The sequence below is a fragment of the Macaca mulatta genome, chromosome 6, assembly GCF_049350105.2.
Source record: "Macaca mulatta isolate MMU2019108-1 chromosome 6, T2T-MMU8v2.0, whole genome shotgun sequence".
In the NCBI taxonomy this organism is placed as follows: Eukaryota; Metazoa; Chordata; class Mammalia; order Primates; family Cercopithecidae; genus Macaca; species Macaca mulatta.
In genome coordinates, this window is record NC_133411.1 from 73,553,017 (window position 1) to 73,578,574 (window position 25,558).

Consider the following 25,558-nt stretch of genomic DNA (forward strand, 5'->3'; position numbering starts at 1 on the left):
CTTCTAGACACATACATCAATCTGTAATAGTCTTGAAAATCTGGCTCATCGGCACCAAAAAATTATCTGTTACTATGTATTCATGGGAGGGAAATCCAAAAGGTATGCCTTTCAATAATTCTATACAGACTGGACTGGTCCATGGAAAGCAAAATGACATTTACTCCTGGGCCTGCTTTATTAAGATCATTTCTATGATATAAGGCTCAATTCTATAGATTAAAATTATAAACATTAGAACATGAAGAGCTGCACTTCTTACAGTTCTCACTCTTATACTCAGATTCTAGTCTTTAGATCAGAATTCTTAGGTTTGGAAAAGTATTTTTTCACAAAGGGTCCATATTAAAAGGGTCCTGTATCATAATTTATCTGGTTTCTTCTTCCACAGTATAAATGTTTGGATTTTTTTGAACATGTCCTTGCCCAAAAACTCTAGTCATGAACAAGCTTATTAAAGTTTAAGTCTCAGAAGAACAAGGCCTGGGGTCTATCATTTTCCAAGAAAGACCAGTCAACTCTAAAATCTACTGGATGTTAAATACTAGTAGGACAAGTTAAACGACGCATAGCCCTTAACATTTATGAAACGAGCACCGAATTGACACAGTGGGACTCTATTCCTATCACTACATATCCCAAAAAAAACTATCCACCCAAACTAAATATGCAGAATCTTTTCTTGTCCAATTAATAGCAATATTTTGTGTCAGTTTCAAAAGCAAGAATCCTACCTTGAGAACTGTATGAAAGCCTGTGGTCACTATGAAATTCCGATGAAGCCATGATGAGGCTCAAAATCCAGGTCAACGTCTTCCACAAAATTTCCATAATTTAGAAAACTGGATGATTTTTTTGAGGGCTACCTATGTGCTAAAGAGTCAATACCATACCAAAATCGAAGCATAACAATTTTATTTCTTTAAAACTTCTTGTAAATTAGTTATTGGATGTTCCACTGTTTAAGAGGCACTTTTATCCAACATCCTGCACTTTCTTCTATATCTGGATTCATTTTCTCAATCCAAAATGAAAAAATAATGATGGTAAAAGTTTTCATAAGCAAAGCATTAGGCTGATTAGTTACTAAAGTATGGCCATTTTTTAACCTAGAAAAAAAAAAATTTAAGTTAACTGAAAAATATCCAGAATGGAAAAATCCAAGTCCTATATAGTACTGAATCCTTGCCAAAAGACGTAACTACAAAATAATATAGTTAAATTAGACCATTGTTACTCTTTGTAGTCTAAATAAACATTCACAAGATTAGACACAGAATTAGAGACCTCAATGGTTATCAGCATAATGCCAGAGCTACTTAATAATCAAATAAGGAATCTAAAGAGAAATCATAATTCTTTTTTAAAAACTTTAAAGATAACAATGATGGGCAGTGAGTTAACTTCCTTTTGATAAAATAAAGTCAGCTGACTTCACTACCTCAGTTCATTATATGTAAGTGACAAACAATATGTGATCCCATTCCATAACATGCCTTTTAAACACACTCATATCCAGATATTGTGTTGCTTTATAAGGCACCTATCATTTTTTTTCTGACAAAGTAGATCTACAAATACAGTGACATTTAGCAGCCATCTGTGAACACTAAGACAGTATCAGAAACTAAACTTCTAAAAAGTTGAACTATATGTACCATAACCCTTGACTTTACTTGGAAGTCTTATGTGACTTACAAGGCAACTCATGAGTCAATTTCAACTCTCTGGAATGTAACGTAATAGAAATTTTAAAAACTTCATTTCAAGTATTACAACAGATTTCAAGTCCTATCTCATGTACTTTACTTTCAACTAACAACCTCACTCAGAGTCTTCATTCACACTTGATACAGAATAGCATATTTGGCTGCCTGATTTCCCAAGATACAGCAGATCAGAAGAAGAAAATAACTAAGAGACTAAAAACTAGCCATAAACAGCAAAACTGTGACCCAAAAAAAGGATAAAAAACTAAAATGTAGTTTAAGAACCCCAAAGTAATATAGTTTGGGGTAGAGGCAAATGGGTCTTATATAGTTTAACAGTTCCTATTGTTTGTATAACTGTGTTATATAGTTCAATATCTGACATTCATAATACTATGCCTGAGTCCAAAATAAGAAGATAAATGCTTTTAATAAGATACGTTACTGTTAATAAGTTAGGAAAGTACACAAAAGATATTAGAAAGATTTTCATTCCAAATCCCTAATATATAAAATTTTCACATACTAAATACTTAATATATATTTGTTGGTTGAAAAAAATGGATGAGTAAAAGAATGAATAAATGAATAGTGGTTAAAATAAAATCACTTTAGGCATATAAAAAGTATTTGTAGTTACCTGTAAAATTAACTTATGTGAAACACTTCATTCCCTGCGGTGCTAGAAATATTGGTACATACAACATATAAAACAACAACAGCCATTTAAAATTCCTTACATCTGTCTCTACAAGTTATTAAACTGCTAAGCCTTGGAAAAGCTAATTCATTAATCAATAAATATTGTCCTACTATGTTAAAAAGATGATGTTATAACAACATCAGAATACAGAAAAGGATTAAGGGAAACAGAAAAGATTAAGATTCAATCCTTGCCCTTGGGGAGCTCATAATCTAAACAACAAGGAAAAGTGTAAGGCAGACTGACAAATGCCATGACAAGGTTGTGCAAAGTTGTTGTGGGAGATCAGATGAGGGAGATGACTTCTGGGTCAGAGAAGAATTGATCAAGGAATGTTTATGGAAAAAGCAGCATTTCAGACAGATCCTGGAAGACGAATATAATTTTACAAATCAAATTGCTGAAGGTAATCATTACAAATAGAAGAAATGCATTCCACAAAGTCTAGATAACCAGAAAAAAAAAATGGGAAATAGTAAACAATATTAGTAATAATAGCAATAGCAAATTTTGTTCCTGTGGAAAAAAAAAAAATAACAGGTAATAACCAGAAAGGTAGTTTAAGATCAGACCAAAAATAAAAAACTTTAAATATATATTGCTTCTTTTAATCTCCAAAACAATCTTGTGAAGTAAATATACTCTGCCCCTGTGGTAGAGTAGACTCTGATGAGCCCATAATAATAATCTGGCTTCCTCATATCCATTCCCTTGTTCCCCTCCTCTTAATTTGATTCTAACCAATAGAATATCTCAACTTTGAGGGGATATCACTTCATTATTACATACAAAAGATTCTGACTTCCATCCTGCCAGCCACATCTTTCCCTAATTGGTTTAGATGAAGCAAGCTGTCATTTGGTGAGGCCTACATTGAAGAAACTGAGAGCAGCCTCTGATATCACTAACAAGGAACTAAGGCCCTCAGTCCAACAGTATGCAAGAAACTAAATCCTATTCAGTAATAAGTGAGCTTAGAAACAGGTTCTTCCCCAGTCAAGCCTTCTGTAAAGACCCTAGTCCTTGGCAACACTTTGTAGCCTCGTGAGATACACTAAAGCTGAGGACACAACCCCTAGATTCCTGACCCAGAGAAACTGTGTGATAATAAATGTGTATTGTTTTAACTCACTAAGTTTGTGGTAATTTGTTACACAGCAATTGATTACTAATACAGCCACCAATTCACAAATAAACTGAAGCTCACTGGTCAGATAGGTATAAAACAGTAGAGCCCAGATTCACACAAGGCTGTCTGATTCTAAAGTCTAAATTATTTGTATTACATCACACTTTCAGTTTAAGGCACTCAAATTTAAACAGTCAATAGCAGTTAATAACAACCAATGTCAAATAAGATTTTTTTTTATTATTCGAGATGGAGTCTCACTCTTGTTGCCCAGGCTAGAGTGCAGTGGCACGATCTTGGCTCACTGCAACCTCCGCCTCCCAAGTTCAAGTGATTCTCCTGCCTCAGCCTCCTGAGTAGCTGGGATTATAGGTGCGTGCCACCATGCCCAGCTGATTTTTTGTATTTTTTTTTTTTTAGTAGAGGCGGGGATTCACCGTGTTAGCCAGGATGGTCTTGATCTCCTGACCTCCTGATCCGCCCGCCTTGGCCTCCCAAAGTGCTGGGATTACAGGCATGAGCCATTGCGCCCGGCCAAGATATTTATAAATGGTATTGTTTAGTTAATGTGAATAGTTTTTAACAACTTCACATACAGTCATTGTTTCTTCTCGAAATCACTTCTACACTAATTTAGGCAAGATACCAGGTACTATATATCCTTTCTCAGGTAAAAATTTTTAGAGAGATTAAGTTATACCATTATTCAATAACAGAAATAAAAAGAATTCCATTATCTTGGTTTCCAACCTACTTAAATACAGTTTCCATACTCTAAACCTTCCCATGTAATTTTAAAATTATAATTGTTGCCTCATGAACAACATTCATTCTCATTGTTTTAATTTTTTTAAATCACTGGAGTGTTCTGAGTAATAAAATCTGACATTAAATGAGTCCCTCATATAGTTTAGGTTATAATCTTCCTTTAAAGAACATATACTTAACACATTTGAGTTAATTTTCTAGCAATGGAGATAGATTTGATTGAATCATTCATCCCTATTTTTCTGGGTTTGAAACTACTGAGAAACTTACAATACAGTTGACTGGATTTAGGGAATAACTATTTTTCCCTCTTGAGAAATGTCCTGCTCTTTTTGTAAATTGTTACAGTTTCATAACCTTCACTCTTACTTATTCTCCTGTAAATGCCCAAGTTAACTAAGCCAGTAGCATTGAGAAAAAAAAGTAATACCTATTTGGCCAGAAGTAGACTACCGTATGATTTAAAGATTTGCAGTAAAAAAGGCATTGGTGCATAGTTGAAAAAGCAGGAGCTTTGAAGTTAAACAAACCAGTTATAGTCTTGGTTCCAACACTAGTTACAATAGCTGGCATGTGAGTTTCTTTTTCCTTTATCGCTCCCTTGCTCCCTCTTTTTTTTTTTTTTTTTTTTTTTTTTGGCCTCCAGTGCTCAGTGAAGAAACTTAACATTAAGTAAATTAGTCTAGATAGAATTCAACTAGAATTGGCCAGGCATGGTGGCTCATACCTATAATCCCAGCACTTTGGGAGGCTGAGACAGGCAGATCACCCATGGTCAGGAGTTTGAGACCAGCCTGGCCCACATTTCAAAACCTTGAATATACTAAAAATACAAAATTAGCTAGGCGTGGTGGTGCGTACCTGTAATCCCAGCTACTCAGGGGGCTGAGGCAAGAGAATCACCTGATCATGGGAGGTGGAGGCTGCAGTGAGCCAAGATTGCACCACTGCACTCCAGCCTGGGTGACAGAGTGAGGCTCGGTCTCAAAAACAAAAAACAAAAAAAAAGAATTTAACTAAAATCAACACAACTAACAAATCTAATGACTCTTAGTCCCCTACAAAATAAAAGTGAATGAGTTAACCCACTTTCTGACACCTGGTGGGGAGGTTAATCTGGACACCATAAATATGTAGAGCCTGTGACTTTTCCAGATATAGTTTACAAAGTTCAAACTAACATTAAAATACTAAAGAGTTGTCCAAAAATTACAATGCATTGACCTTTTAAATTGTATAGCAGAAACATCATTATGTTGTGGAAAGCACAAAGGCTTTGAGTCCTGGCCTGACCCCTAGTTACTTAACCTCTCTGTATCTGCTTTCTCATCTATAAAACCATGATACTGATGTCTATCTCACAAAGACTTGTTAAGAGATTAGATTACATATGATGTAAAGTGTCTCTGTACTTCACTTTAAGCTAAATAATATTAGCCCTCCTTCATTATCTAACATCACTTTTCAAAGGCCTTCCTTCAAAAATAGTTTCATGTTCCTCTTTCCCTCATAAATGTGAAATAAGTTAGATATGATGATGGAGTCAATCAACTAGTTACATCGTCTTTTACAGCAAGGAATAAAGAACTTCGGTCTTGATAATGATACTTATAACTACTTTAAATTTGAAAACAGAACCAAAACATCCATTTCACTTTGATTTCACGTATGCTTTTTTCCCTAACACAAATGCACCAGGCAGTAAAGTGATCATTTACCTGCTTCCATGGATCAAAGCTACACTACCTAAGAAGAAAAAAGATCACACAACTTGCACTATAGTGATTTCCTCAGTAGTCTGCCCTGGTTGGAGGGTATTACTTGTCTTTTTTCCTCTATCATCTTTACTTCCCACTCAAGTGATCTGGGAGTAGCCAAGGTAATAATTTCCTCTTGTGAACTATTATTATGAAGCTAAAGAACATGTATAACGTTCTTCTCAACTTCTTTCATCCATCTTAACTCTGGTTATTTATTTAAGGCTGATTTGATCTCCATGGAAGAAACAACAATACCATGCTCATTTCAGGTATTTAATTTTTATATATGAAAATTAACTTCTTTCATTTTCCATTTATTCTCTCAACAAATATTTATTATCACCTACTGTATGCTAAGGACACAATTAGGCTCTAAGTATAAAGGTTTCTAGGTCATTTATAAAATTTGTGAGATTGGTTTCCAAGGAAAGATGAAACTAAACACATAAATTACCCAAAACATATCTATCAAGAAAAGCAAACGAGCTAAAAGCAAAAACACAATCCATGATTTATAAAACTCAAGCCCTAAATTACATGTAGTCTCACACTTTTTTCCAGATAGCAAGTAAATACACATTATCTGTATTAGAAGTTTTTTCTCTTGAGGTTAGCTTGATAATCAACCATGTTTTTTGGCAGAAGCAAGAGAGCTATCCACCTCTTGCCCTCTTTTTCTCCCCACTACCCCCAACACATATTCCAAATATGTTGTTAACTAACTCTCAATATGGTAACTCCCTTCATTCAATCACTAAAGTCACAAACTTGATAAGATTTGGCATAAAGACCCATCCTAGTAACTACTAGTGGTTACTAAGGAAAGAAAAAGGAAGTGCTAAGAGTAGACCAGAGTAGGAATTAATCTTACAGGTATTGGAATCAGACATGAGGAATATTACAGTATTTTAAGTCTTGAGGCTAGAAGATTTTCTTCTTGGGAATCACAAAAATATTAAGACCACTACACAGATTTCATTTGCAGCCATTTGTGGCAAATGTTGTGGCAAATGAATGAATTTGACTTGTTTGAAATCAACGTATTTGCCTCTAAATGCTATTCTTCAAAAATTCAAAACACTAATGATCACATTTAAGCACAAAATTAACATAAACTAGACTGCAGCTACCACTTTGCTGCAACACAAGAAAACAATTATCTCCAAAATTAATTTTCTTAATTTCTTTCAACTACACCAAGTTTGTTACATTTCTTTTCCTGTCATGAATTCTGAAAACTGTCATTCCCACATCTAAACAGTCTAATTAACAAAAACTAAAAAAGAAAGAAAAAAGAACAGAAAATTAGTCCACGACATCTGAACATAAAAAGAATATGTTGAAAATCACACTCAAGTGTCTTTTTTAAAGTTCCAAGCAATGGTTCAGTTTCCCTTTTTCTCTCTGCTCTGCACACCCTCACCTCCCCCCGTCTCCACCATTCCACTTCGCCCAGACAGAGGGTAACAGTCTGAGCTGCCCTGGTTGAGTTGATCCTAAAGTTAACATTCAGCAGCCCATTTCCAGACAGCAGCGCTAAATCTATTTGGATAAAACGCGTGTGACCCAGACAGTTGGCATCTGGCCCAAACGCGTTGCACCGGCAGCTCAAATAAAAACAAGAGTAAGAAACTCACTCTCTTGTTCCCTCTCAGTGCGCTTTCTCAATCTCTCGCTCACTTTTCCTCTAGTACAAGGAAAGAAAGCATCAAAGACAGGAATTGCAGCACATATTATCAGAAAGAGGCTTTCCAATACCCCATTCTCGCACTCTCGCTCTCCCTCCTCAATCCCTGAACTTTGGTCCCATACACCATATATACAGACATACCCCGATAAACAAGGCTCCGGAGGGTTATGAGTCTAGCACGTCCCAAGTGGCCAAAAGTAAATCAAAAACACACGCTTCCATCTCTTTGATTAGCCTATTAAGAGCTTAACATGTCCTAGAGCATCGGGGCTACAGCTAGCACATTAATGCTACCCTCTGAGTCCAAGCATAAAATATGCACTTGTCTGAAGACTTACGACACTGACATGAAACTACAAAATGCAGAAGACTTTTCTTTAAGAAAACTGGAAATCAATTTAAAACACACACATCATTATTACCTTCCGGATTACTATTTGGTGATCAGTTAAAAGATTACAATAATCATAATCAAGTCCACTTCACAAAACATGTATTGTATATTCATAAAATAAACGTATTTTTTGCATCATAAAATAATTGCAAGTCCCAGAATTCTACAACCCCCGACAAGTCTGGAGTTAAAAAGATATCTATTTGTAAAATGAGTTCAGTCAAGCTCACTCATTGCCATTTAAAAAAAAAAAGAAAAAGAAAAAAAAAAAAAACCCAAAACACACACACAGAAAAAAAGTTTTCTAAGCGTTATTCGGAAGACAAGCAAAGCACAAGTTGTTGGTTTAAAAAGGAAAAAAAAAAAAAAAAAAAAAGCTTCATTGAATATTGTTAAGTCTTCCTTACCGTTTTCATCTTCAAATTCTGATAAAAAGTAAGTTTCAGACAATAGAGATTGCACTGGACGACTCACGTACTCCCTCTCTTCTCTAACTTTTTTTAATTTTTTTTTTTTTAATTTTTTGCCCCCCTTTGCAAAGCCACACCAGCCAGTTATTCTGCAGCCAGAATAAAATCCTATGGTCTGGCTAACCCGGGCTTTAGAGAACTGACTTTCCGATTTGGCAGAATAAGAGATGCCTTCAATACATCTAGGCTATCACTCTGAGATGCTGCCTTTGCAAACCCCCTTTCTCTCCCTCCCCACCCCCCAAAAAAGGAAAGGAAAAGAAAGAAAAGACGGGAAAAAAGACTTATTGGGGGTGGAAGTGGTGCCCTCTCTTCCTGGAAAGCTTAGTGCCTTTGCTATGCAAATAACATGTGCAGAGCATCAAAAGGTATCAGGAGAAAAGAAGACAAGAGGAGCAGGAAGGGCAGCAAAGTTTTGTTGAAGTAGCCCTAGATCTCACTACCGGCCCCCAGCCAACTTGAATTGCAGCAGGAGAAAATTTTGGCAGCTTTTCCTCGGAGGCAGAGCACACTGACGTCAGTCTGCAGATGTGCCTGGGCTGCGTCGGGTGCGCATGTGTCCTGGGTCGTCACGTGGAGGGGGAGGGGAGGTAGAGGTACAATCGGGGTAACCAACTACCAGCCATTCAGAAGGGCTTAGACAATGTCAACTTTTCCACACTGTGAATGAGAGAAATTCTGGCCTCTCTAACCTCTCTCCTATCTCACTCCGCCTCTTTTCCTCCTCCTCCTCTAAACTCTTAGAAATTCTAGCCTGGTTTGCTATTAGTTGTTTCTTGGAAAAAGGAAGGGGGAGGGAGAAGGATGAATGACTTTAGATGGACTAATGTCACTGTTAAGATCTCTGGTGTCATTCTCTGTGTAATTTTATTTTTGAACTCCACACAATCAAAATGTTAAAACTTGCACGTAAACAGTGCCTGTGAGGAAACTTAAAGCTTAGATTCGTGGAGCAGGCAGACATCAAGCCTCAGTAGCTACAAGTGTACAAAATGCCTGTGTTTTATACATACTTCAGCAAGTAAGGTTAGCACCAAAAGGAAAAGTAAACTAAAGTAAACTAATACCAGCACATTTTCCATCTGATTATCGACTTCAGGTTATGTGGAGCTTTAAAAGAAAAAAAAAAAAAAAGTAGGGGAGGAGGGAGCGGGGGAAGAGAGAAGCTTGCATTATTTCCAGATGAGGGTGAGACTGGATGGTGTTTTAAAGTGCAACCGGGAAAAACCACAAGTGGAGTGTATTTTTTTAAAGTCAGTCCATTGAATGAAACTTCAATGATGCCCAAATGAAAATAAATCCGAAATAGGACCTCCCTCCCACCACCCCCCACCAAAAAAAAAAGGAGGGGGGAACAGGAACCCTGCTGCGATCTCAAGATAAACAAACAAAACCTCAAAACTGGTTCTTCAAGCTTCCCAAGCCCACCCTCCCTCCCCGCTACACACCAGCTGCCAGTCCAGACTTTAAGGATAAAATACCGCTACAATGTAGCACTTTCACTTTCATTTGCTGAGAGAAACCTGCCACTGGGGAGAAAATGCCCAATGTTTTCCATGTCCTAAGCAAGCAAACAAAGTCTGGCACATACATCGGAAACAGGAAAAAATGTGAAAATAGCTCAGGACAAATGTTGCCTTTCAACGGTGTAATCTGCTGCATCATTTATCTGTCTCTACCATTGAGTGTAGAATAGGGAGCTGTTTAAGAGTTTCCGAGGTTGGGGGCAGGGGAAAATTGACGCCTTGAAATTCCAGTCCTTAGTTAATGCCAAGTCGATTTCCGATGGCCAGAACCAGAAAGGAGAATTGGACCAGGGGGAAGGGAGTAGGATGATCTTTCCGAACACCGGCTCTTAAATTTCAAGCTTCTGCTAACATTATTGCCCATTTGATTTTTTTTTTTTTCTTCCTACGCCGGAGGTAGTAGGTGTAATTCTTCTGGTGAATCTATGAATAGTTGGCTAAAAGGAGGCATGAATCAGACCGAGAACGTCCAAGAATACAGTTATTTCAATTCTTCTTCAAGGGTTGAAAGTGTCCGGAAAGCATCTGTCCACAGTCAATAGTCCTCATCCTGACGTTAATCAGTAGTATTTGGCTAAATGCCATTTAAAATGTAGAAATCTGTTCAATAGTTGGCCTTGTTAAATAAAGATGATTCATATGTATGTATGTATGTGTGTATTTGTATGTGTACATATGTGTGTACATATATGTGAAATACATGAGGTAGCAAAATATAGCAAGAATTGTAAACACCAAAAATAAGAAAAGTAGGCATCAAATGACTATTTAAATAGTTTTGAACCTTAACCTTCCTTAATTTTTCCAGTACTGGCAGTAAATAGGGACAGCCAGTACACACACAAAAAATAAAGGTATGAGCAGTAAACATCTATATATGCTCTCTGAAAAGATTTTACCCTCAACTAAGATAAACTGCCCTACAAAGTAGCAGCTTGTAGAGGAGCTTACTTAGTGGGAGTGGACTTTGGCTAATTACTTATTCAAAGAGTGCCATCCTGTGTCTAAACAGAGTAATGAAACTTTTCCAGCAGATTCTGTCTCCAAGTGATTGGGTCAAGAATACTGTGAAAAACTGGTGAAAATTGATTAGGGTGGGAAATGGCGAATTGTCAGTTTAACTTTATATATGTGTATATATATATATGTGTTTGTGTAAATATTTTAACTGCATTGCAGAAAATTTCAAACATATACCAAAAAAAACATCAACAGTATAATGAACACTCATGCAGCCATCATCCAGTTTCAAGTGTTCAAGTGTGACCAACTTTGTTTCATCTATTATGTATTCCCATTAGTTGTTCCATCAACCCTACTGTATGAAGTCAACCTCGGATATCATTTCATTGCATCCATTAAGTATTTCCCTGTATTTCTAAAATAAAAGGACTAAAAAATAAATACACACCACTATTATTCTTAAAACATCAGTAACTCTTTTCTTAAAACATCAGTTACTCTTTCATGTCATCAAATATTGTACTCAGCTGTCCCAATTGCAAAAAGGGCTTTAAAAAATGCCTCTTTCATTAGAATCAAGATCCATACATTGCAATGGCTTGATCTCTTTTTAAATAAACTTTTAATTGAAGTAAAATATTCATGCAGAAAAATGCATAAATAATTATATAGTTTGATGACAAGTGTTCAGTCTAATGAATTTTCACAAGTGAACTGTCCCGTGTAACCGCCATTCTCTTAAGTCTCTTTTAAATTTTTATTTTATTATCTATTTACTTACTTAAATTGACTAATAAATATATATATATATATTAGCTGAGACTACAGGCACGAACCACCATCCCCAGCTAAGTTTTTTTTGTTGTTGTTGTTGTTGTTTTGAGACGGAGTCTCGCTCTGTCGCCCAGGCTGGAGTGCAGTGGCATGATCTCGGCTCACTACAAGCTCTGCCTCCCGGGTTGACCCCGTTCTCCCGCCTCAGCCTCCAGAGTAGCTGGGACTACAGGCGCCTGCCACCACGCCCGGCTAATTTTTTGTATTTTTAGTAGAGACAGGGTTTCACTGTGTTAGCCAGGATGGTCTCAATCTCCTGACCTCGTGATCCGCCTGTCTGGGCCTCCCAAAGTGCTGGGATTACAGGTATATCTTACCATTTTAATACAAGATATTTAAATTAATAAGATATTTAAATACAAGATATTTAAATACAAATATCTTGTATTTAACACTTCTGTTACCATGGAAATGTATGTACTATACCCATCCATTTTTTTCTTCATAAACTAAACACTGAAAGATTTTTAGTTGCAATAAAAATTCTTGAAAATTATTATAGAGACCAATTTTTTTCTCTTTCAAAACTTTTCCCTCCAGCTTTTCTTTTCCTTCTTCGTTTAATTAAGAAATGAAGATTGGGCCGGGTGCGGTGGCTCACGCCTGTAATCCCAGCACTTTGGGAGGCCGAGGAGGGCGGATCATGAGGTCAGGAGATCGAGACCACGGTGAAACCCCATCTCTACTAAAAATACAAAAACTTAGCCGGGCGTGGTGGCAGGCGCCTGAAGTCCCAGCTACTCGGGAGGCTGAGGCAGGAGAATGGCGTGAACCTGGGAGGTGGAGCTTGCAGTGAGCCAAGATTGCGCCACTGCACTCCAGCCTGGGTGACAGAGCGAGACTCCCTCTCAAAAAAAAAAAAGAAGAAGAAAGAAATGAAGATTATGGGCAGAATAGAGTTGACAGGAAACTCCTTAGTCACATCTTAAAAAAAAAAAAGCTAGCAGTCTTTAGAAAACTAATATACTTAAGTGAACCCCATTCAGGAAACCAGAGATGAAATAAATGGAAACTGGGGAGGGAAGAAATTTGTTTATATGTATATATTTCAAAAACCAAAAAACAGAAGCTGTATTAGTCAGGTTTCTCTAGAGGGACAGAACTAATAGGATAGATGTATATATGAAGGGGAGTTTATTAAGGAGTATTGACTCACACGATCATAAGGTGAAGTTCCACAATAGGCCATCTGCGAGCTGAGAAGCAAGGACACCAGTCCAAGTCCCAAAACCTCAAAAATAGAGAAGCTGACAGTGTAGTCTTCAGTCTATGACCAAAGGCCCAAGGGCCCCTGGCAAACTACTGGTATAGGTCCAAGAGTCCAAAAGCTGAAGAACTTGGAGTCCGATGTTTGAGGGCAGGAAGCATCCAGCACGGGAGAAAGATGAGGCTGGAAGACTCAGTCAGTCTAGTACTTCCACGTTCTTTTGCCTGCTTTTATTCTAGCCATGCTGGCAGCTGATTAGATTGTGCCCACCCAGCTTGAGGGTGGGTCCTCCTCTCCCAGTCCGCTGACTCAAATGTTAATCTCCTTTGGCAACACCCTCACAGACACATCCAGGAACAATACTTTGCATCCTTCAATCCAATCAAGTTGACACTCAACATTAACCATCAGAAGTCTACCTTTTGCCAACTTGAACTCATACACATCTCCTGAAATCATACATAATCTTCAAATAAAGACAATAATAATAAGGTCATAATTATGCCTAACATAATACAGCTATCTCTATCCTTTGTAAAACCGGAAGCACACTAATCCTTTAACTGCTATTACATAAAGTTGCCACTTAAATGCTGATATGAAGTCAATAAATTTTATGCCACACGATAAAGGAAAAAGGAAAATGAAGATATTTTCTTAGTACAACTGTATACATGTATAAACATGTTCTTAATAAAATAAGGAGGAAATACTCATGAGAACTATAGTCCTTGTTTCTGCAACTGGTAACGGTGGTCATAGCTGGTACTGATGACAACCTTCTTCTACTACTCATTCTGTATTCCGTGTGCCTACAGCAAGCACCTCAGCAGGTCGTGGTTTTCTTCCTGGTAGAGTAACCCACACCTTCATTCTGGAAGGGTCTGGGTCATTTTTAGTCCTGCTTAGATTGGGTTGTTGTAGTTTCCCATTGACCTTAATCACAGGGCATGGTAATACTAAGAGAGGTCCTAAGGGATCTCCTGTATTCCACACATACTCTTCCTTACCTCCATTAGGTAAGGAAGAGTAGACTGATTTCAAGATGAGTAGTAGACTGATTTCATCTTGATAGTCTGGGTCAATCACCCCAGGCAACACTGTGACTCCCTTCTTAGCCTGTTGACTTAAAGGTAGGAGGAGCCCAAAGTGTCTGGTTGGTAATATTAACTTCCAGTTTAATGGAATCATTGTTGTGTCTCCTGGTGGCAGCACCCTCCACTCTGGACCTTTAGGTCTTACCTTTAGGCCAGCAAAATGTAATGTCGCGGGAATAGGAAGCAAAAATTTTTCTAATGGGCCCCTAGGGGTGATGGTGAGTGGTGCCACTTCCACTTCCTTGATTCCTGCACCCGTGAATCCCGGCTATGGGAGAAACTGTACCTTATATTGGACACTGATTCAGAGCATACACAGCCTTCTGGAGAACTCTGCACCAGCCCTGCGAAGTACTGTCACCTAGTTGGTGTTGTAATTGTGACTTCAAAAGGCCATTCCACTGTTCTATCAATTCAGCTGCTTCAAAATGATAAGGAGAAGACCAGTGAATTCCAAGAGCATGAACATACTGCCGCACTTTAGCCGTAAAGTATGTGCCTTGGTCAGAGGCAATGCTATACAGAATACCATGATGGTGGACAAGGCATTCCATGCAGGATAGGCAAACCCATATTTGGAGTAAGTGTCTATTCTGCTAAGGACAAACTGCTGCCCTTTCCATGATGGAAGAGGTCTAATATAATCAACCTGCCACCAAGTAGCTGGCTGATCACCCCAAGGAATGGTGCCATATCAAGGGCTCAGTGTTGGTCTCTGCTGCTGGCAAATCAGGCACTCAGCAGTGGTCATAGCCAGGTCAGCCTTGGTGAGTGGAAGTCCATGTTCCCAAGCCCATGCGTAACCTCCATCCCTGCCACCATGGGCACTTTGTTCATGGGCCCATTGGGTGATGACAGGGGTGGCTGGGGAAAGGGGCTGAGTGATGCCCAGAGAATAAGTCATCCTATCCACTTATTAAAATCCTCCTTTGCTGAGGTCACCTTTGATGAGCACTCACAAGAGATACAAATATAGTTTTTGACCACTCAGAGAGGTCCATCCACATACATCTTCCCCAAATTTCTTCATCACTAATTTTCCAATCATGCTTCTTCCAAGTCCCTGACCATCCAGCCAAACCATTTGCTACAGCCCATGAATCAGTAAATAATCGCACATCTGGCCATTTCTCATTCCATGCAAACTGCACAAGCAGGTGCACTGCTTGAAGTTCTGCCCACTGGGAAAATTTCCCTTCACCACTGTCTGTCAGTGATGTTCTAGAAAGCAGCTGTAGTGCTGCAGCTGTCCACTTTTGGGTGGTGCTTGCATATCGTGCAGAACCATCTGTAAACCAGACCGTTGTCTTCTCTTCCTCTTTCAACTGTTCAAAGAGAGCTCCCCATGAGGCCATTGGTGCAGGCTGGGGGAAAGAGAGCTAGGTGGCAAGAGCAGGGACCATTGGCATTTGAGCCACTTTCTCACATAACTTACTTGTGCCCTCAGGACCTGCTCAAGCCTGATCACATATATACACTTCCATTTGATGATGGAATGCTGCTGTGCATGCCCCCACTTTATGGTTAGATGGATCAGAAAGCACGAGTTTATGACAGTTTAGGTTGCGTGGTGACTTGATGACCCACAGTCAAACATTTAGTTTCTACCAGCCAAGAACTGTCTCTCAAAAGGAGAGTACTTATCTGCAGAAGATGACAGGTCCTTGCTCCAAAATCCTAGAGGCCTCTGCTGTGATTCACCTATGGGGGCCTGGTAAAGGCTCCAAATAGCATCCCTATCTGCCACTGACATCTCAAGCACCATTGGATCTGCTAGGTCATATGGCCCAAGTGGCAGAGCAGCTTTCACAACAGCCTAGACCTGTTGCAGAGCCTTCTCCTGTTCTGGACCCTACTCAAAACTGGCAGCCTTTTGGGTCACTCGATAAATGGGCTGGAGTAATACACCAAAATGAGGAATGTGTTGCCTCCAAAATCCAAATAGACCCACTAGGTGTTGTCCCTCTTTCTTGGTTGTAGGATGGGGCAAATGCAGCAACTTATCCTTCACCTTAGAAGGAATATCTCGAGAGGCCCCACACCACTGGACCACTAGAAATTTTACTGAGGTAGAAGATCCCTGAATTTTAGTTAGATTTATTTCCCATCCCCTGGCATGCAAATGTATCTCCAATAAGTCCAGTGTGTTGGCTACTTCTTGCTCACTAGATCCAGTCACATACTGTCATCAATGTAATGAACCGGTGTGATGTCCTGCGGAAGTGAAAAGTGATCAAGATCTCTGCAAACAAGATTATGACACAAAGCCGGAGAGCTGATATACCCGAGGTACGACAGTGAAGGTATATTGCTGGTCTTGCCAGCTGAAGGCAAATTGCTTCTGATGGGTCTTACAAACAGGAATGGAGGAAAAGCCACTTGCCAAATCAATGGCTGCACACTAGGTACCAGGAGATGTATTAATTTGTTGAAGCAATGAAACCACCTCTGGCACAGCAGCTGCAATTGTAGTCACGACTTGGTTAAGCTTATGATAATACACTGTCATTCTCCAAGATTCATCTCTCTTCTGTACAGGTCAAATAGGAGAGCTGAATGGAGATGTGGTGGGAATCACCACCCCTGCATCTTTCAAGTCCTTGATGGTGGCACTAATCTCTGCACTCCCTTCAGGGATGTGATACTCGTTTTTGTTGTTGTTTTTGTTTGTTTTTACAATATTGTTTTTGATGTACTATTTTTCTAGGTAGAGGCAGCTCTAATGGCTTCCATTTGGCCTTTCCCACCATAATAGCCTTCATCCTACTGGTCAGGGAGCCAATGTGGGGATTCTGCCAGCTGCTAAGTATGTCTATGCCAATTATGCATTCTGACACTGGGGAAATGACCATAGGATGAGTACAGGGACCCACTGGACTCCTGGGGACTTGAGCTAAAACTCCATTAAGTACCTGACCTCCATAAGCCCCTACTTTAACTGGAGGACCACAATGATGTTTTGGGTCCCCTGGAATCAATGTCAGCTCAGAGCCAGTATCCAGTAAGTCCCTGAAAAGTCTGATCATTCCCCTTTCCCCAGTGCAGTTACTCTGGTAAAAGGCCAGAGGTCTCCTTGGGGAAAGATGGGAGAAAGATTAACAGCATAAATTGTCGGTAGTGTAGTGGGGTCCTTCCTCAGGGGACCCAGGTTTCCCATCATTCATTCCCTCCAGCTTTTCTTTCTTCATTTAATTAAGAAATGAAGATTATGGGCAGAACAGAGTTGACAGCAAACTCCCTAGTCACACCCTCCCAAAAAAGTTAGAGGAGTCTTTAGAAAACTAATAAATTTAAGTGAACCCTGTTCAGGAAACCAAAGATGGAATAAATGGAAATTGGGGAGAGGAAGAAATTTGTTTATATATAGTTATATATTTCAGAAACTGAAAACTAGAAGCAAAGGCAGAAGAATTTGACAGCCAAAGAACAGGGATTGAGGAATTTATAGAGGTAAGAACAAACCCTTAAAAATGTTAATACATTAACCTATAAATTAAACTTAAATGTTTAAGTTGAAAACCACGTCATTTCTTAAAATTAGACTGCTTGTGTTTTCAGAAAAATGACATGAAGAATTCTGATTGTATACTTGCTGGGAATTAATTGCTGCATTGAAGCAGGTGACTCTCTCTAAAGATGATGAATTATTAATTCAACTTCTGAGATATTAAAACTAGATGTAACACATTAAAACCAAACTCTCATGGTGACTCATACCTGAAATCTCTTGCTTTGGGAAGCTGAAATGGGAATTCCTGGCTTGAGGCCAGGAATTTGAGACGAGAGTGGGCAACATAGCAAGACACTGACTCTACAAAAATTTTTTTTTTAAATTAGCTGGGTATAGTGGTGCACACCTGTAGTCCTAGCTACTTGAGAGGTTGAGATAGGAGGATTGCCTGAGCCCAGGAGTTTGAGGTTACAATGAGTTATGATGCTGCCACTATACTCTAGCCTAGGTGACAGAGCAAGAACTTGTTTCTAAAAAAAAAAAAATGTTAAAACCAAATTCCATATACTTTCTTTTTTTTTGAGACAGAGTCGCACTCTGTCACCCAGGGTGTGATCTCAGCTCACTGCAATCTCTGCCTCCCAGGTTCAAGCAATTCTTGGGCCTCAGCCTCCCAAGTAACTGGGATTACAGGCTCATGCCACCATGCCCGGCTAATTTTTGTATTTCTAGTAGAGATGGGGTTTTACCATGTTGGCCAGTTTGGTCTCATACTCCTGACCTCAGGTGATCCACCTCCCTCTGCCTCCCAAAGTGCTAGGATTACAGGCGTGAGCCACCACACCTGGCCAAATTGCATATACTTTCAATATGATACATTTTACTCCTTCAATACGATGGGATTTGAATCTCATATAGTAAAAATAAATATTTTCTAATTATCGTAGAATTTCTTAAGTGCAAAGACTCAAAGCATAAAGGAAAAGACTGATGAGTTTTACTTTATTAAATGAAAATTAAAAGATCATTAAAAAGTGAAAAATATAAACCAGAGATTGGGAGGATTTGCAATACATATAATTGAAACAGAATAAATATCTCTCATTAAATAACTCTCACAAATCTATGAGAGGCAGACCAAAAAAACTGGAAAATGCCTTAAATAGGCAAGTCACGGGAGAAAACAAGCTAAGACCAATAAATAAATAACGAAGTGTTCAACCTCACTAGCAATCATAACTATGTGGTATGCAATGGAATACTCTACAATGAAGTTACTCTTCAGCCATAAAAAAGAATGAGATCCTATCACTGGCACCAACATAAATGGAACAGGAGGTCATTATGTCAAGGGAAATAAGCCAGGCACAGAAAGACAAACTTCAAACATTCTCACTTATTTGTGGAAGGTAAAAATTAAAACAATTGAACTCATGGAGACAGAGAGTAGAAATATGGTTATCAGAGGCTGGGAAGGATAGTGGGGGGCAGGGCGTTGAAGAGAAGTGGGGATGGTTAATGGGTACAAAATAATAAAGAAATGCATGGCTGGGCATAGTGGCTATAATCCCAGCACTTTGGGAGCCCAAGGTAGAGGACTGCTTAAGCCCAGGAGTTCAAGACCAGCCTGGGCAACATATGGGGACCCTGTGTCTACAAAAAATAATTTAAAATAAAAATGTTTAAAAAGAATGCATAAGACCTAGTATTTGCTAGTTCAACAGGGTGACTACAGTCAAATACAATTTAATGGTACATTTTAAAATAACTAAAAAAGTATAATTAGATTGTTTGTGAAACAAAAGAGAAATGCTGGAAGTGATGGATATCACATTTACCCTGATGTGATTATTACACATTGCATGCCGGTATCAGAATGTCTCATGTGCCCTATAAATATATACACCTACTATGTGCCCATAAAAATAAAAAATAAAAAATTAATTAAAAAATAAAAACAGAATGAAAGATATAGAAAATAAACTTTTTTTTTAAGTTTTGAGGAGGCAAGCTAGTTAGAAAAAAAAGACTTAATTCCTCACCTTATGTCATTTGCCAAAAATCCTTCTAAATATACATAAAATGAGCAAACAGATGAAAAGTAATTATTGAGATGAGGGCTAGAACCTGGGGATCCAATCTCAAAATTAGTCATATTCCTGAAAATGGATTCAGAACAACTGTACAAAAACAGACAAATACATATCAGAAGAAAACTTTCCTGAATTTAAGAATGACTTAAATTGGAAGATTAAAAGTCTCATTCTTTTCCAGGTAAAATCAATGTAAAGAAACCAAAACCTAGACATATTCTGGCAAAATGTTTAAATGTTTAAAAGAAAATAAAAGCTAAAAAATTAAGTTTGTTGAAAAAAAAGAGAGAGACATGAGACCATCATTCAAGAGTAAAAAGTAGATTTATCATAAAAAAGACATATGCTTTTTACCACAGAACAAAGACATTCTATGATGTGTAAAGGCTTAACATCCTTCCTTCTTTCCTTCCTTCCTTCATTTATTATTTTATTCAGGAAATATTTATTGAGTACTGACTATAAGTTACGTTTTTGAAAATAATTACCAAAGGCATATATCAGTAGTCTAAGTGATATAAAAAATAACAACTCAAAAATGGGAGAAACTGACATATAAAAGGACCAGCAATAAGAAAAAAATCAATTTAACAGAGTTAAGATTAAATCACAGTTACAAAAATAATTACAAAAGGATGGGTGCAGTGGCTTACACCTGTAATCCCAGCACTTTGGGAGGCTGAGGTGGGTGAATCACTTGAGGCCAGGAATTCAACACCAGCCTGGCCAACATGGTAAAACTCCATCTCTACTAAAATTGTAAAACTTAGCTTGGCATGGTAGTAGATGTCTGTAATCCCAGCTACCTCGGGAGGATGAGACAGGAGAATCACTTGAACTTGGGAGGTGGAGGTTACAATGAGCCAAGATAACGCCACTGGCACTCCAGCCTGGGAGACAGAGTGAGACTCTGTCTCAAAATAATAATAATAATAATAATAATAATAATAATTCCAAAAGTATATGCAAAATAAAATTGGAAGATTAAAAATTAAAGCTTGGGCAATGATTTCTTAGGAAAATGCTGCCACCCAAACCAGGGGTGACAATGAATTTCAAATAAAGTAGAGTAAAAACAAAAACTGCTACAAAGGACCAGGAGAATCATAGTCGTTTACAATGATCAACAATCCCAAAATGTTATGTACTAAATAACACAGCATCAAAATACTTGACTTAGAAACTCTTAGAAACTCCACGGAGAAATTGATAGACATGCAACCATAGTAAGCTTCTTGATAAACCAGGTACACTTTTAAAATAATGTGATAAATTTCAGGATTAAATAATTGCATTACAAATGAAGCCATTAAAAAATCTAGGGTAGCCTGGTTCAGTAGGGTGTCCCTGTAGTCCTAGCTTCTTGGGTGGTCAAGGCAGAAGGATCACTTGTGGCCAGGAGTTTGAGGCTGTAGTGTGCTATGATCATGCCTGCGAATAGCTACTGCACTCCAGCCTGAGCAACATAGTGAGGCCCTGTCTGTAAAAACAAGGGAGGCGAGGGGAGAAAATATAGGTGAAGAATTAACTATCTGGGAATAGGTAAACCTAAAACAATGGAAGAGACAACAAAGGGAATGACAGATCCACCTATATTGTTTGAATATAAGTAAATAAAAAGAATAAACAAAATTAAAAGGTTAATGGCATACTGGAAAAAACTACAACAAATAGGATAGACAAAAAACTAAATATATAAAGTTTCCTTATAAAAAAAAAATCAAAAGCTGTAGCTCCATGCTAGTGCTGTCCAGTTGAACTTTCCAGAACATTCAGAAATGTTCTGAATCTGCACTGTCTAATATGGTAGCCACTGCTCACAAGAGCACTTGAAATGTAGCCAGTGCCAATGTAGAAATGATAATAGTTGGGGTGTATTTAGTTAAATAAATTTTATTATTAAGATTGCTATTACTAAAATAATTTTATCATTAAAATTTATTTCACCTGTTTCTTTTTACTTGTTTAACGAGGCCATAAGAAAATTTATTATAAAATTACATACATAGTTCGCATTAGGTGCCTATTCAGTATTGTTCTAGAATAATGATCAAGGAAACAAAGAGAAAATTCACAAAATAAGAAATACAAACAGCCAGTAATCTATAAAAAAAGTTCCATTTCACTTATAATCCTAGAAATATAAATTAAAACAAGAATTTTTTATCAAATAGACAAAATTTTTAAAAATGCTCATTGTTGGCAAGGGTTCCATAAAATGGGCACTCTCGTACACTGCTGGTGGGGGTAGAAATTGCTTCAACCTTTCTGGAAAGGCATTTGGCAATATGAATCAAGAGCCTTAGTGGCCAGGCAAGGTGGCTCACATCTGTAATTCCAGCACTCTGGGAGGTCAAGGTGAGTGGATTTGCTTGAGCCCAGAAGTTTTAGACCAGTCTGGGCAACAGGACAAAACCCCGTCTCTACAAAAAATACAAAAACTTAACCAGGCGTGGTGGGGCACACCTGTAGTCTCAGCTACTTAGGAGGTTAAGGTGGGAGGATCACTTGAGCCAGGGAGGTTGAGGCTGCAGTGAGCCATAATTTCACCACTGCATTTCAGCCTGGGCTAAAATCTCAAACAAAACAAAACAAAACAAAACACTTACACTCTTTGACCTAGTGTCTCTATTTCTAGGAATTTATATAAAGACATTGATCATGGTGCTGTTTTTAAGAGTGAAAGACTGGAAACAACCTCAATAGCCAATAACAGAAAAATTGTTAAATAAATGATGGTACTCCTACTTTGTTAATAGTCCAGTAGCCTTGAAAATGTTTTTTCTAATATTACCTAGTTATGAGAAAAATACAACGAAGAGTAAAACAAGCAGAGCTCATTATATAGTATAATCATAAAGAACATTATAAGCATATATGTAAAATGTATAAACACTTCATAAAATTAGGATCATAATTTCATATTTTCTAGCACATGTCATAGAGTTAGGATCAAGGTTAAGTAATACAAAAAAGGTTACAAGTGGTTATCTCTGGGTGGTGGGGTTTTAAATTTTCATTTTAATACTTTCCTTTTTTTTTTCCTAAGTACTTATATTTTTACTATAAAAATAAAAAGGCCGGGTGCGATGGCTCACGCCTGTAATCCCAGCACTTTGGGAGGCCGAGGCAGGTAGATCACAAGGTCAGGAGTTCAAGACCAGCCTGGCCAAGATGGTGAAACCCCATCTCTACAAAAAAAAAAAAAAAAAAAAAATAGCCGGGCACGGTGGCAGGCGCCTGTAATCCCGGGTACTCGGGAGGCTGAGGTAGAGAACTGACTGATCCCAGCAGGCGGAGGTTGCAGTGAGCTGAGATCACGCCACTGCACTCCAGCCTGGGCGACTAGAGCGAGACTCCGTCTCCAAAAAATAAAAATAAAATTTAAAAAGTGGCCAAGTGCGGTGGCTCAAGCCTGTAATCCCAGCACTTTGGGAGGCCAAGGCAGGCAGACTACCTGAGGTCAGGAGTTCAAGACCAGCCTGGCAAACATGGTGAAACCCCATGTCTACTAAAAATACAAAAATTAGCCAGGCATGGTGGCACATGCTTGTAATCCAAGCTACTCGGGAGGCTAAGACAGGAGAATCGCTTGAACCCGGGAGGTGGAGGTTGCAGTGAGCCAAGACTGGCCCACTGCACTCCACTCTGGGTGACAGACTGGGACTCCATCTCAAAAAACAATAATAATAATTTAGTTCCTCACGGGCTGTTAGAAGCAGTCACCCTTAGTGATAAGAAACTACAATATGGACAATCACAACATAGCAGTTGACCTCGTCAAAGTAAGCAAAGGAGAAAGAGCAACAGAATGACAGCAAGATAGGAGTCACAGTCTTTTGTAACCTAGTCTCAGAAGTCATGTCCCTTTGTTCTACTGATTCATTACAAACAAGTCATAAGTTCCCTGGTCCACACCTAATGGGAAGGGGATAACACAAAGCCAGGGATACCAGGAGGTGAAAATTATTGAACAGGGTTTTAGAAGTCTGTCTACTGTAAACACAAATGAACTAAATATTCCAATAAAAAGGCAGGCCGGTGGCTCATGCCTGTAATTCCAGCACTTTTTGAGGGTGAGGTGGGAGGATCACTTGAGACCAGGAGTTCAAGGCTGCAATGAGCTATGACTGTGCCGTTGCACTGCAGCCTGGGCAACAGAGCAAGACCCTATTTCAAACAAACAAACAAACAAATAAATAAAATATACACATATATATATTCAAAAGTCTATTTAAGTTAGAATAAAAACAATATAGTGTGGAGTTTGTAACATTTGTCAAAATAAAAGACCTGACAATAACACAAATGCCAAGAGGGAAGAAATTGAATTTCAGTATTGTAAATTTCTTATACTATATGTATAAGTGGTATGAATTGTTTTTCTAGTATTTTCTGTTGGATTTTGCATCTATGTTCATAAGACTAGGCTACAATTTCCTTACATTATCATTTGCTACCCTAGCCTAGAAAGAATTTACTTTTAAAATATCTTTAATGTTTTCTGAAACATTTTTATATATTATATATCTCTAATGTTACGTAAATGTTTATCAATATACAAATATAGATATATTCCCAACCTTCAAGGAATACATCTAGGGATTGACGGCGTATCTCTTTATATACGTTTTTTGTATGTGATTGCTTTATTACATTTACATAACACTTACATAACTTACCAGTCTACTGGTATTAACATTTTATCAGTTTGAATGAAGTAAAACCCTACCTTCCTTTAAATATCTTTACCTTTTCCCATTTATAATTGTCTTAAATATTTCCTCTGCATCACTGAGAATCAAATCATACATCGTTATACGTTTTGCTTCAATCATGGACACATAACTTAGAAAATTCAAGAAGGAAACTATTGTATTTGGTCACATATCTTCCTTTTCTTTCTTTTCTTTTCTTTTTTTTTTAAAGACAGGGTCTGATTCTGTCTCTTTTTTGAGACAGGGTCTCACTCCACCCCGGGTGGAGTGCAGTGGCATTGATCATGGCTCACCATAACCTCAAATTCCTGGGTCAAGCAATCTTCCTGCCTTAGGCTCCTTAGTAACTAGGACTACAGGCGCATGACACCACGCCTGGCTAATTTATTTTTTGTAGAGACAGGGTCTCGCCATGTTGCCCAGACTGGTCTCAAACTCCTGGCTTCAAGCAGTCCTCTCACCTCAACCTCCTTAAGTGTTGGGATTACGGGTGTGAGTCAACATACCCAGTCTTGTATTTGGTCACATTTTTGCTCCTTCCTGTTGTCCTTCTTTCGTAATGTTCCAAGATTCCTTCTTTTATGATTCCCTTTACGTTTCAGGACTTTCTTTTTTTAAATAGAGAATGTGGCCTCACTTTATTGCCCAGGCTTATCTTGAACTCCAGGTTTCAAGCTGTCCTCCTGGCCCCAGCTTGGCAGGCCTCAGTCTCCCAAAGTGTTGGGATTACAGGAGTGAGACTGCACCCAGCCAGGAACTTTCTTTAGCCTTCTTTTAGGGTAGGTCTGCTAGCAACAAACTCTCTTAGTTTTCCTTCATCTAGTATGTATTTATTTCCCCCTCGTTCCTAAGGGGTAATTTTACCAGATAAATGGTATCTGACAGGGCTGACAGTTCGTTGAGCAACTGAAAAATGTTGAGCTACTTCCTTCCGGCCTCCTTGATACTTCATGAAAATCTACTGTCCTCCCAACTGTTTTTTCCCGTAGGTAAGGTATCCTTTCTCTCACAATGCTTTTAAGACTTTTTCTTTGCCTTCTGTTTTC

General features: G+C 38.3%; 1 protein-coding gene across 1 annotated transcript in view; it reads right to left on the minus strand.

Moving 5' to 3' along the window:
* The window catches only part of ADAMTS6 (ADAM metallopeptidase with thrombospondin type 1 motif 6), a 338,936-nt gene extending 329,800 nt beyond the window's left edge, over nt 1–9,136 (minus strand). The window contains exons 1-2 of the mRNA XM_028849466.2: nt 8,561–9,136; nt 735–1,109 (exon numbers count right to left, since the gene is read on the minus strand). Coding sequence (XP_028705299.2) covers nt 735–831 — 97 coding nt within the window. The 5' untranslated portion in view covers nt 832–1,109; nt 8,561–9,136. The remainder of the gene's footprint in view (nt 1–734; nt 1,110–8,560) is intronic.
* Nucleotides 9,137–25,558: the final 16,422 nt, after the last annotated feature.